Source organism: Diadema antillarum, unplaced genomic scaffold (assembly GCF_040938485.1).
Source record: "Diadema antillarum isolate AM-2024a unplaced genomic scaffold, OU_Dant_1.0 scf00000074, whole genome shotgun sequence".
In the NCBI taxonomy this organism is placed as follows: domain Eukaryota; kingdom Metazoa; phylum Echinodermata; class Echinoidea; order Diadematoida; family Diadematidae; genus Diadema; species Diadema antillarum.
The window spans coordinates 3,058,245-3,071,788 of record NW_027270963.1 but is presented as its reverse complement, the minus strand read 5'-3'; the positions used below and the strand labels follow the sequence as shown (position 1 = coordinate 3,071,788).

Sequence of the window (13,544 nt, the reverse complement as noted above, 5' to 3'; positions counted from 1 at the left end):
CCATAAGAGAAAACGGATGCGTTCACACTGGACAGCATTTCGCCCTCATACACGGTATATCTACTAGTCATATGAGAACACCTGACTTAAAGGGATGGTAGGCCCTATAGTTTTGGATGAGATGGGGCTCCAGGTTTCCAAAATTTTTGTGAGATAATGAAAAACCTCATATTAAAAGAGCACACAATTCTACGAAGAATCCACAGTTTACTTGATGAAAATAGGTTTTGAAATGGCTGAGATATCGAAAAACAAAGAGGTCCAAAAAAAAGGCGGGACCCACCTTCAATTACTTAGGACAACTATTCTTTTTTTTTTTTTGAAGGGAAGACCTCTCAGCCATTTCAAAACCAATTTTCATAAAATAAACTTTGCATGAGTAATTCCTCTTAGAATTGCATGCACTTTAATATTTTGTAGGAGGTTTCCAATTTGAAAACTGCCCCTGTTCTTAAAGTACATACAGTTTGTGCATATAAATCCATCTACAAGTTGTATAAATACACGTACCATACACTGCACTCAACAAATATTTTCAATGCTTTCAACTTTCTGTTGGCAGACATCAAACCAAACAACACAATATGAACATCCTTTGGTGCCTCTAGAATAGACGGATACAAATAAAAGAAACAAAACTGATATCTGACATTCAGAAAAGTAGCAGTATCAATTGACATAAAAATATTTCGCACTTCCTTACTACAGTACAGATGTACCATTGGGGTACAAAGTCTGTGATATTCAACACTACTCCATTCGCTCTCTCTATAACAAAAAATTAAAAATAAACGAATCACAAGATATCTTCCTTTTTTCCTCATTCATCTCAGTTACAGGAAAGGATGGCATTGCTGAAGTTTACGATGTAAACAACATTTTTTAGTATGCAATGTACTATGTGTTTTCCTAAGAGTAAATGGTTGGTTTTAAGTGTTTTCCTCCACAGCCTCCAATCTGAAAAATATCAAACTGACTGTTTCAAAGAGAACAATTTATACTAGAATGCATCTTGTTGTACACTGTATGGTATTAAAAGATCTATTGTTGTACCTACTGAGAATAGGAATGTATTTCTTGTCTGGAATGACATACCAGCAAATATAACTAGCCCTGTCAGCACAGTATGTATACCATGTCATACAGTACCCTAACAGAAAGACTGCTACCGTGTACTGCAAAAAAAAAAAGCTACTGTTTTAGCAATGTGAAACATACAAATGTGTTGACAGAGCAAAGTGTGCATCTAGGTATTTATCCTGCCCTAAATAAAGAAGAAATATATCCAGCACCATACACTCATGCATTTACTTGGTTCATGAATGTTAATCCATGCCCCAATATTCCAACAACTCTGAACATCCATACATCAAGAATCCACATACCGTACGCATAACAGGATCAAATTCCTGTATGTTTCTAGTCCAAGAGAATAATTCCACAGGGCATGAGCTAAATACATTTAAATGGCAATAGACAAGAAGAAAAGGCGGGAGAAAAAAACAAAACAAGTGGGGTCATTACCCTCCTCCGTCAACACACCTACACAAGAACATTCTTGCCCACACAAAAATGTGGCCAACCAGGGAGGTGGAAAGCCACCTCCATGGGCCAACTGTGGAGCTCACTGAGAGGCAAACACTGCACACTGCCTGGTGCTATTTCTGACCGTGAAGCCAAAAAGCCGAGCTGTAAATTGAAATACACTTTGAACGTGTCTGTCACAATGTCTCCTGGGTGTAGACAAGTGTGAAAACAAATCGTTCAAACCCCAGATGGCCCTGGCAGAACCTCCAGACTTAGAGGCGGTCCCAAGTGACAGACCAATGAAGCATATTTTCATCATTTTTCCATCATATCAAACATGTCACTGACACATTTTGGTTGAGGTGACGCAGATGGCAAACACATACCATTTTAAACACAATTCCAGGTCCAATTATCTTTTTTTTAAATATATTTCAATCATACAGATTACCTCTTTCAGAGTGATTTTCACTCAATCATTCAAAAGCAGGATTGGGAAACCAGCATTATGACATTTGTTTTCATATTTTTCTTAATGATTTCTTAATAATATGATAATATTATCTTATATAATATATCAATATTTTTCATAGAGTCACAGCAACACTGCAGAATTATGAAGGATAAACACATTACTTGGTTGAAGGCAGGGTATGAAACAGGGAAGAGGGAAGAAGCATATTGTAAAATACAATCAACCAACATCATCTTAAAACTCTGTATACATGTAGCACTCCACATCTTCTTACATAGAAAATGTGTGCAATAAGGAGAAAAAAATAAACCAAAAACAATGAAACAAATAATAAGTGCAAGAGTAGTTAATATCAAAGGACAGCTTTAGACTCAAATGTTCTAATCAATCAAGGCATGGACCTAGATAGAGAAGAAAAAGCCCTGAGACAACTATCAAGTCTTCATGATCGGCTGCTGCACTACGATTACAACTGCAATTTCCCCCTGGAAGGGAGGTCGAATTTTGATAACTGCAGCAGCAGACACATAAATCTCAGATTTTATATCCTCCTCCTTAGACCCAGCAACCACATTACTCAGTATTCACACAAAAAAAATAAATAATTTTCTTTTAAGCTCATATCCTTTGCTAACAACTGAGAGGTGGATCATTTACAGATAGAATGCTCATCATACTTGCTATTAACTTAGAAAAAAACCAAACAAACAAAACAAAAGATAGTATCGAATAGGAGGAAATGAACTACATTCCAAAATTTTCAGGCAGGAAGCCGATCAGAAGTCCAACAAGAGAGACGTGGACCGTGGCTACACAGGCTGGCAGTGTGAATCCACCCTCACGTCAGGGTGAGATAAAGCTGACTATTTGACCAGCCGGCATTCCATAGTACCTAGAACAGCCACGGCTGGCCTGGGTGCATTCACAGAAATAATTAACCTACAGATGCAGACTATTCAGTCCGTACTGTCTTTGTAACCATCAGGGTTGGGTCATCAACAATACCATTGGCAGTCCATATTCTGTCCCAGCATGTTGTTCTTTTTGCAATTGACCAGTGTTTCCTATGCAGCACATATACATTGTAATAATACCTAAATTTAATCAAAAACATATTTTCATAGTTGACACTGATCAACAATGCTAACTAGCTGTGTGTGACAACAGTTCACATGACTGAGAACCAACAAAAATGGCAACGTTATTAAGGAATTGTTTCCCTTTTTTACATCTAGCCGGAAATAATCCCCTACTGAAAGCACATGCATGGAAGTAATGCTGCACGTTTATATACCAACAGTGAAGGAGAGTCAATTTATATCTTTTCATTTGCTACGACTTTTTGTCTTTAAAAAAAGTCAACAGTGAATCACACAGAAGCTTGAACACCAAGCATATACAGCTGTAATAAATACTTCCATTGATTGCCTGCAGCCATTTAAAGGGATGGTACAGTATTGGTAGAGATGAAAATTGGGCTTTAACTTTTTTGCGAGATACCAAGAAAACACTTATGAAATAGTACAAAGCATACCATTTCAAGAGGAATTCAAAGTTTATTTGATGAAAATTGGGTTTGGAATAGCTGAAACATCCAAAAACAAAGTCAAACAAAACGATTGTAATAAAATGTGGCTCCCACGCTTTATCAGGATCGCTCTGTTTTCGATATTTCAGCCACTTCAAAATCAATTTTCATCAAATACATGTTGAAATCCTCATGGAATTACAATCATGCTCTTTCATATTTTATAAGAGGTTTCTCACTATCTTACCAAAAATTATAAAAACCTGAAGTTAAGTCTAAACCAAAACTATACGATTCCTTTAAAGTACATACTGGATTTTCACACAGAACTTCAAAGTATACACAAAAGCAACACTTTGTATCTTCTCTTCTGTTTGTTTTTTTTATATGCTTCAACAATAATGTATCTCATTCTGTGTGTAAAAGTTCAAACATATACCATTAGCAGAACTGATACTAACTCTGATATTCATCAAGCTCTGCATAACTGGAAGCACGTATGGATTTAAAGGGGAATGTTACCCCAAATGTCTAAATACATGATGAAGTGAGTCAACGATGTAATTTCATATCTTTTCTTTTGGTTTTTATTAAATAACAGAGACTCCAACTCTCCCGCTTTCGACGGGAGATCTCCCGCTGAAAGCCCATTTTGCACAATCTCCCGTTCTCCCGCTTGAGATTTGATTTCTGACGCCCTGGCTCTGTGTCTCCCATTGGAAAGGATTTCTTACTTATTGCTATATCGTATGTTGAAAAATAAGCCTTATAGATAGCACGAGAGAACATCTAGAACCCTAGCCTGGACCCCAGCCGCAAGGAATTTTGCGCTTCGCGCACATCAACTTGGAATCTCCCGTTTGCTAGGGGTTTCAGGCCGGAGAATCTCCAGATCAGAAGGTGCTCGGGGTTGGAGTCTCTGAAATAATATCGTGAAACTTGTGTCTTTGGTCAATAACTTAGCAAATCTACAACCTTCCAACACATCAAAGTCAACATCTCAATCTCTCTCAATCTCTCCAAACTCAAAACAAATTGGGAACACAGAAAGTATGCAATCTACTATTTATCGCTTCTTTTTCAAATCTAACGATGAGTGATATTTTGTAGAAAACAACTTGCAAATATGAAGTGTTATTTCACTTATATGTATATCCGGATCTCTATTTCCAGAGTTTTGTCATGACAAAAATGACTTTGCTATTACTAACATTTCAGAAATTTGCACCATCATGGCGGGTTTTTGTTTTTTTCAGGAACAATTTTTTGAAATATTTCAAATGCTTTCCATGTTATGGATGTTACCTATCCCCCACAGCAAAAATGGAAACAGATCTCTGCTTTTCAAAGATGAAGAGCACTACCACTTTAGCAGTCCACATCGAAAATGAAACATCAACATTATGACCCTCCTAGCTTAGGTTTTATAGCTAATCATGTAACAGCACTGTCAGTAGAGTGTATGGCAACAGTATCTTCTGATTAGTATCACGAGGGCCCCTTCACTTTAGAGTTGGCAGCTGTCACCAATGTGGACTGGATTCCATGTGGATTCTTGGGGGGTGGGGGGTGTAAAAATTATGTGCGATCTGTATGCCACAATATGTACCCATAGGATGCTAAAGTGTTACTGCTATTCATGTTTTCATCTTTATCAGTGTATGAACTTCCATGCTGATGAGAAGGAGAAAATTGCATTTTAATAATTTCATGTCATTTTGCAACATACATGCAGAACATATTACATTGTACATGGTTATAGTGGGACATGCTCCACACTGCCTGTCCAAATCAGCTACTGAGTACATTGCAAAAGACATCAAACATGATAGACCTACAATTGTACAACATATGTACAGTCTGTACAGTACGACAGACATGCAAATACAAATAATTGGACAAAGATGTACATCTACAGTATGTCTAGCACTGTGCTCTTAATCTTTGATGCTTTTGCCAAGTAGTAATAGACTAATCACATTATACAATTACACGTATAAATATAAATTATATATATATATATATTATATATATATGAAATATTGCATGGTCAATTTAATTTTTTTCATCATTTTTTTTTAGGAGGGGGTTGAAGTTACAAAGTGTACAACATTCCTTGCTGGAAATGGTAACGAGATAGGGAACATTTTGATTGCAAGATATAAAGAATTACAACATTGATATGGTAATAACATGGGTTATGATATGGCCCAATAAAAAAATAATTATGTTGTAATTGCTGTCAGCAGTATATGGATATCTCAATTCAAACGTCATTAGGTACCAAGATGTTTTTTTACTTATTAGTAAATTCATTATCACAAGCAAACAATCAAATTATGATCGCTAAAATACTAATGCCTGGCCCTAAATCACATTACTAGTAATTATTTCATGGCCATTAACAAGTGGTACAAGTACATCATCAGATGGGAAGCCACGATCACGTTCTAATGAGGTTAATGTTTGAAAGCTTGCACATTTAGAATACAAAATCGATCCCACACCTGAATATACACCATGTACGCAAATATTATTGTTAGCAATTCCCTTGCCAAAATCAATAGCATAAGACTTTAATGGCACGGTAGATAATTAGGGAAAATCGTCTCTGCATGTACAAATGTATAATAGAGTAGGGCCTACATTTCCTCCCGGATTTGAAGACTCACACACAATATGCCACAAAAGAGGGAGATTTAATAATATTACTTAAATACATATCACTCTTTTTACCAATGTTAGCAGGGGGTATATATGGAACTCCTGCCCAAAAGAGTAAACATCCATCTTTTCATCCATGTTTATCCATGCATGGATGCATGACCTTGTAATAATACCACTCCATGCTATACAAACATTCAGCACAATTTCTGTTCAATGTCATTTGCAAGTATTTCCCAACTGGCTGTCACAGGAGTCAGACAAATAACTTCCCATCAAATGTTTCTTATTTGATCAAGCCTAGCCATGTAACGCATCACAGTCTAATTGTCAAACAAATGTACAGAGCTTCACATTAGCTTCACCTGCAGGTGCAAAAAGGATCTAACTGGCATTCAAAGAAGAATTTTTTTCACTTGATCATCACAGAGCAGACTGGGTTTGTATAACCTCTCTCTCTCTCTCTCTCTCTCTCTGTGAACCTTTTTAGTCTTGCTACAACTGCAAACTCACAAAATGTGTTTACAATACAATATCGAGCAAAGAACATTTATAAACAGACAAAAATAAACAGAAGAAACAAGTCGACACAACATAAGACATTTTCTGTCATAAACTCGCATCACAACCCTACCCTCCTGTAGTAAATGCGACGGCCGAGGGAAAAAAAAAAAGAAACAAAAACTTTAAAACCCGGTAGCAGTTAAAAACAAGAAATGGGCGCCGTGAGTACACTTACGTTCCAATGGTGTGTTTCAGGTCATAAATGTCCGTGACTTTTTCCTTTCGGCCTCCCTTTTTCGTGAAAAGGGGCATGGTGAAAACACTTGTTGATGAGCGATTAACAGCGAAATAATTATCCAAGGCCTCCTTGGAAACAGTCGTATTTTGTCCCTTGAGCTTGGATATCCCGATGACAACGTCTGCCTAACCCACCAGTCTGCTATAAAATCAGGCAAGTCTTGCACGGATTCCTGCTACTACTACTGATAGCCGATCGCCAGCGTAGAAACAGCAGGCATTCAGTGTGACCAGTGGTTTAGAAGCCGCAAATTTCCCTCTCTTGTGCGAGTGTGGAGTAGTAAGGAACGGGCACAATGTACACCTGCCTTACACGTCTCCATAGACGCGTGTTGCAGAGCCAGTCAGTGGGATGTGGACGCGTCGATTATTTGATGGGTAAAATTATGTTTCCATGTAATCCGATTGCCTTATTTTCCTGAGACATTTATGTTGTAAAATGCAATACATCCACCTTCCTCTCTGTTTCTTCAACTTGCTTACCATTCATGCGATTATCCTTTGATGGAGACAACGCATTTTAAGTACTTTTTGTAATATACCCTCTATTGAAAATTAAATTTTCCAATTAGCGAGTAAATTACGCAAAGGATTTGATTATTAAATGGACGATGAAATAATGTAAAGGATAACAATCGAATTATAGAAGTACAAAGAGCGAAGGTGATTCTCATTTCACATCGGCGTTTCCATTATCTAAATGGGTCTTATCAAGGATTCTAAAGTTACATTGCCTTTTTTTTTTAAATAAAAGTGAGGGGTTTTGCTCGATACGCAGCGCAATTTTAATAACGTTGCAGTCTCTAGTCTGGTACACTATATACTGTATATACAACTTTTAAAAAATAATAATTTAGGGCGAATTACAATAATATACGCTATGTCCTGGTTGAATCTCTGACAGTGGACGATTATCTGGTGCCAGGTTTTGATTTCCGCAGTGATGTCATCAGCGAAATCAGTCTTTCTTTCTGTTATTTTCTTTTCACTTCCTTCTGTCTGGTCCTCTGAAGCCATAAGTGTACGTTTTACTTTTTACTACACGATCAATATTATTTCACGACGGTGCGATGTTCTAATTCTGACTTTACTATAAGATAGGTCATGAATGTATAGTTACTTTCTCACCCCGTTTATTCAACATGCTACAGGTGGTGGATTGAAACAAACACACAAACAAACTGAGCATAAACGGCATTCTTGTCATATCGTTTCAACGGTATACCACACATATTTTTTCTTTTTCTCTTTTTTTCAAATGAAGTAGAAACCAAATTTATAGAGAGTCTTATTTGAACAGGACTAGAATTTATGCAATGTCAAACAAAGGTTGGGGGGGGGGGGACAAAACAATGGCTCCTCACGGAACCCAATGATTCACATAATCTCACCAGTTCAAATTAATTGAAATTGATTTATCCGAAAGAAAGACAGGAGGTAAAGATGAGCTACAAGCTCAAATTTGAGATGAAGAAGAAAAAACAAAAACAATCAATATACTTTGTTCACTCTGGGAGCCATCACTGTAACATGGATGGACATGATTTCCGCGTGACTCTTTCAGGAATGGATTTCCCGGGTGGCGTCATTAACAAACTGTTCGTGATACAATGCAATTTTGACGCGGCGGCCTTTCCTAAGGATGATGCTTTTATAACCCATTAGTAATAATACTTATGCATTCTTGTTGCCACAAACATTCTTGCCGATACTGTTGCAATGCCGATGCTACAAATTAAAAAGTATATGCACATACACTGTATATAGGCATAGCCGCGTTGTTGAGAATGTTATTGTGGTTGCGCTGATGTTGCCGTTGTTATTCATGCATTATTGTTGTTGTTGTTGTTGTTGCCATCGCTGTTTGTAAGTAATGAATGCAGAGCCGCAAGAGCAATGTAGGTTCAGTATAAAATATAGTACGAAAATGATATCAAAAATTTGTATCGGAAATGCACACAGCAAGAACAAGAAGCTTTAGTACAATAAAGGAGACTTGATATTGAGAGTCCCCACAAAACATCGCATTCTGTCCCTGGCCATGACACAAATTTCACCTTCGGACAAGGTTGCTCTCATAATTATATTTGCGTTCTTACACATTGTAGGCTAGCCATTTTAATTTAGGAGCTAAAATTTTCCTATAGTACAAGACACTTGTAGAGTTGTAAAGACGTTCCATCGACAGTTTGTGTGCATGTGTGTGTGTCTGGGGGGGGGGGGGGGGGGAGGGGTAATACCTGCAAGGACTTGAAAAAGAATTACTAAACTGCAAATGCGTGTTCTCCCATTAGCTGGTACGTTCAATTCAATGCAATTCAAACTTTATTTTCACTTTCTTTCTTTTTTCAACAGACTGTACAAAGAAATGTGAAATTTGATCTGCCTGGCGTTGAAAATATACACAGCCAGCCAGGAATAAAAACATGTTCATGTCCATAACAATATGATCAGGTCAAAAGGAGAGATATACAATTGTATTTATACACTTTGCGAGAAAAAAAAATTGCGGTACCCACTCAAAAGTCTTTTCTTGTATTATGTGGTTACCTCTGAGGGAAGGGGGAAAGAGGAGGTGAAGAGCTTACAACTACAAAGAGTGCGGGAAACTGGGGAAAGAGGGTATAGAAAATAAAGGAAAGCAAAAGTGTGGAAAAAAAGAGGGATAAGAAAATAGGGAGAAAAGAGAGGGAGACATTATCTGTGATAGGGCCTATATCAATGTATCAATCAACTTACATTTTTATCAACGCTATTATCATTATCTTTATTGTCATCTATTTTTCTTAAGTACGTTGTATTTCATCCATCTTCCTTTTAAGTGGTTATATCATGATTTACAGGGCCGCTGAACCATATGGGATGGGGGACGGTTGAGGAGGAGGAAGAGGAAGGAGCGATCTTGAAGAGGAAGGAGCGATCTTACAGAGGGCGCCCTTTGGAATTTGATGTAAATCGCATGGAGCTCAGCGTGCAGAGCATGAAGGCTTATACCAGTACCGTCCCTCCATCCAGTATCAATCTATCAATCTGTCTATCAACCAATAAATTAAATCTATTTATCTATCTATCTTTCTATCTATCTATCTATCTATCTATCTATCTATCTATCTATCTATCTATCTATCTATCTATCTATCTATCTATCTATCTGTCTGTCTATCTATCTATCTAAATGATTAAATAACTATCTACTATATATGGATTGAAACATTTTTAACTCTCGGGCAACGGTCAATGAAGACTAAGCAAGAGAAATCAGAATACAAGTGGATTTACCAAACGCAGAATCATTAGTGAAACACTGCGTTTAGTTTTGAGGAAGATTGGACGATCCGTTGGAAAATCATGAAAGTATCTTCATTTCCATTTCCATATCCCCCTCTGTCTAGATCAAGCTGATCAACAATCTGTGACATCAATTATATCACGTTCGGGATAATTAAAAAGAAAGAGAAAATGATAAATCTGCAAACATTAAAAAAGTTGTCATTCCCTCGAGAAGAAGTGCCTTCAAGAAGAAAAAGGTCAAGTGTTTGTTCGTTTGTCTTTTTAATATTGAAACAGGTGTCTGAGATAAACGAATTTTTGTAAAAGTCCTTTCATCTTTTTTTTTTTTTAATCATCCTACTACAAGGACATCACAGATTGAGCAGCACATGGAATTAAGCTAACTTTTGAAGGGATTGTCTGATTTTTCTCAGTTTTTTTGTGTGTTATCAATATGAATGCATTTCCTGAATCCACATATCAAAAGCATAACATTTAGGGAAACTTCCCCTTTTCGATGCAAACTTGATTCATATAGAGTACTCAAGGGAAACTTTAAGAATGTTCTTCTGTCGGGACTGTGCTGTTCAGAGATGATACAGTGCACTCTCATTATAACGAACATGGTTATAACAAAATTCCAGTTACAACGAAGTAAACATTTTTGCCGCAACGTTTCCACTCTATGATTTTTAATGTTTGTTTTGTTATAATGAAAGAAAACTGCTAGTCCCGAGGACTTCGTTAAAACAGGAGTCCACTGTTCATAAATATTGAAGTTGATGCATTAATTGTTCTAGAGATTTGGTGGCACAGGATGTTAGCAAGGGCTTATGTGCAACATGAAATGATACATGTGTCCGAGACTAAATCTAGAATACAGTCAACCTTGCCAAAGTCGAATCTATTGATGGACTTAAGAGAAAACTTATGAGAGACTGAAATCAATAGAATATAAAGAGAAGAGGACTTGAAGAGACCTTCGACTTGATTAATCGACTTCTGTGAGGTCAACTTAAAGAAAGGTTGACTGTATACATGCTCATGTATCAATATCCCAAATTTCTATCAACTCTTCACACCCTCAGGCACCACATGTTCTACTTTCAAGACAGATCATAGCAGATTGCGTATTTACCATTCCTTCATGTACAGTAGAGAACAGATTAGCTACAATTTGTGTTTTGGTTTAAGAAAAGAGACAGAGAAAAAAAACACGCACACAAACCCACAACCCAAGACAAACACACACACAATAAAAAAAAAAACACCTTCAGACACATGTTTCCAGTTTAAAATCGAAGTTTATTAGACATTTAAATATACATGTTTGTACTCATCTCTACACTGTACAGACAATGTACATTGGTACTTGGTAAATCACAGGTCAGCAACAATGCCCCATCATCTTAATGTGTCAGAATATATTCCTTGAGAACCATATACAAACATCCTAATCCTGACTTCTTACAAGCTTCAGCTCATCCCACATCAAACTACTCCAATCCCTAAATCCCACATTCTCACATCAACAAAACACAAACTAAAATTTGACTTTGCTGTGCGACATTAAAGGGGGGATTCATGTCAAAAGAAAGTTGCTCTGAATAAAGCAAACTGCCAGCAAAATCAGATACATTAAAAAAAAAATAAGCCAAGACAGTTTATATGTTAGGAAGTCATCTTAGGAATCTTAACGTAACTGTCTACGGTAGAAGTAGAGACATTACCATGATCTTATTTTCTATACTGGGCCAATCTCAGAAAGCTTCACTTGTTTACGGATTTGTTGGTGAGGGTATTTCTGCTCACACATTGAAATTTCCAACAATGTCTGCATGTTGTTACTTTTTAGGTACTTCAGTGGAGTACCAAATTTGAACAAGAAAAAAAAATCCCCACTGCACATTTCCCATTTCACAGTAGATCATAAGTCTGTAGTGCTGCCTATGTTCATATCCTCATCAGCTTCACATCATGGCCATTTCTTGAGGTATAGCTATAAACTTTGAATTGGTGGCAATAACCTGTACAGTCAAAATTATATACAGAACTTAACCTGACTGACATCTTTAAATACAAAACTGAACTTGAAAACAAGACTTATTGAACAACGTGTTCATGCACAGAAACAAACACAGGATTTTAAAAAATATCTTATACTACTACAAAATGGCACATGCTCTCATGTTGATAAAACTACAGGGTAGGCACATGATAATTATCATGGTAACTCATGCATTCAATAGGGACTGAAAACACAGGATACTCCTGTCCTCAAGGGATGGTGCAGTATTGGTCGAGGTGAGGATTTAGCTTTCAACTTTTTGCTAGATATAGTACCTAGAAACCACTTAATAAAAAATGTTAAAAAGTATACAATTCTAAGAGGAATTCAAAGTTTATTTGATGAAAATTGGTTTAATATGAAATAGCTAAGAGATCCAAAAACAAAGTAACAAAAAAGCGATCCTTAGAAAAGGTGGGTCCCACCTTTTAATAAGATTGCTTTGTTTTGGAAATCTCAGCCATTTCAAAACCCATTTTTATTGAATAGACTTTAAATTCCTCTTGGAATTACACGTATATGCATTTCCATATTTCATACGAGGTTTCTTGTTATCTCAAAATCCATCATCAAAAAACGCTGGAGACCTGAAGCCCCATCTCAACCAATACTGTACCATCCCTTTCATGTTTTTAAAAACTTGCCGTGAAAACGTTTTTATCCTTCAGTTAAAAAAGACAACTCTTCAGCAAGATGTTCACACAACTTTCTGACCAGAAGATGACCTTTGCACTTATGAAATACTTTCAGAGGAAATGTGATAAAAAAGCTACTGTGGAATTTCCAGGTAGAATCCATTTGAGTCTACTTTACAGACTTTAATTTGGTAAATTTCTCAAACTCTGACGATCCAGAGTAAATGCAGCATTAAGTTGTCTGCCAAAACAGTTCTATAATGCATTGCTCTGCATTGACAGAACTTAAAGACAGCCAATCCCTTTTACATGCAAATTTTTGAAAAATTGGTGAGAACACTTAGGTATTGAAGAAAACATTATTTGGAAACCTCCTGTAAATTTTTAACTCAAGAGGGTCTTTATTTGTTTAGTACATTGACCGTTAAGATTTGAATATTTTTTTCGTACTACGAAAAAATTACAAATCTAAACTACTAGTTTAGTTTTAAAGACCTGTGTGATGCACTTAGTTGCACATGTAGTTCATGTAAGTGGTGTGTTGTTATTTGCTATCGACAACAAAGTAAGAGAAGC

At 36.6% G+C, this 13,544-nt stretch overlaps 1 protein-coding gene across 1 annotated transcript in view; it reads right to left on the bottom strand.

The window, feature by feature from the left end:
• The window catches only part of LOC139717315 (calcium/calmodulin-dependent protein kinase type 1D-like), a 159,094-nt gene extending 151,845 nt beyond the window's left edge, over positions 1 to 7,249 (bottom strand). The window contains exon 1 of the mRNA XM_071628808.1: positions 6,934 to 7,249. Coding sequence (XP_071484909.1) covers positions 6,934 to 7,010 — 77 coding nt within the window. The 5' untranslated portion in view covers positions 7,011 to 7,249. The remainder of the gene's footprint in view (positions 1 to 6,933) is intronic.
• Between the last annotated feature and the right edge of the window lie 6,295 nt (positions 7,250 to 13,544).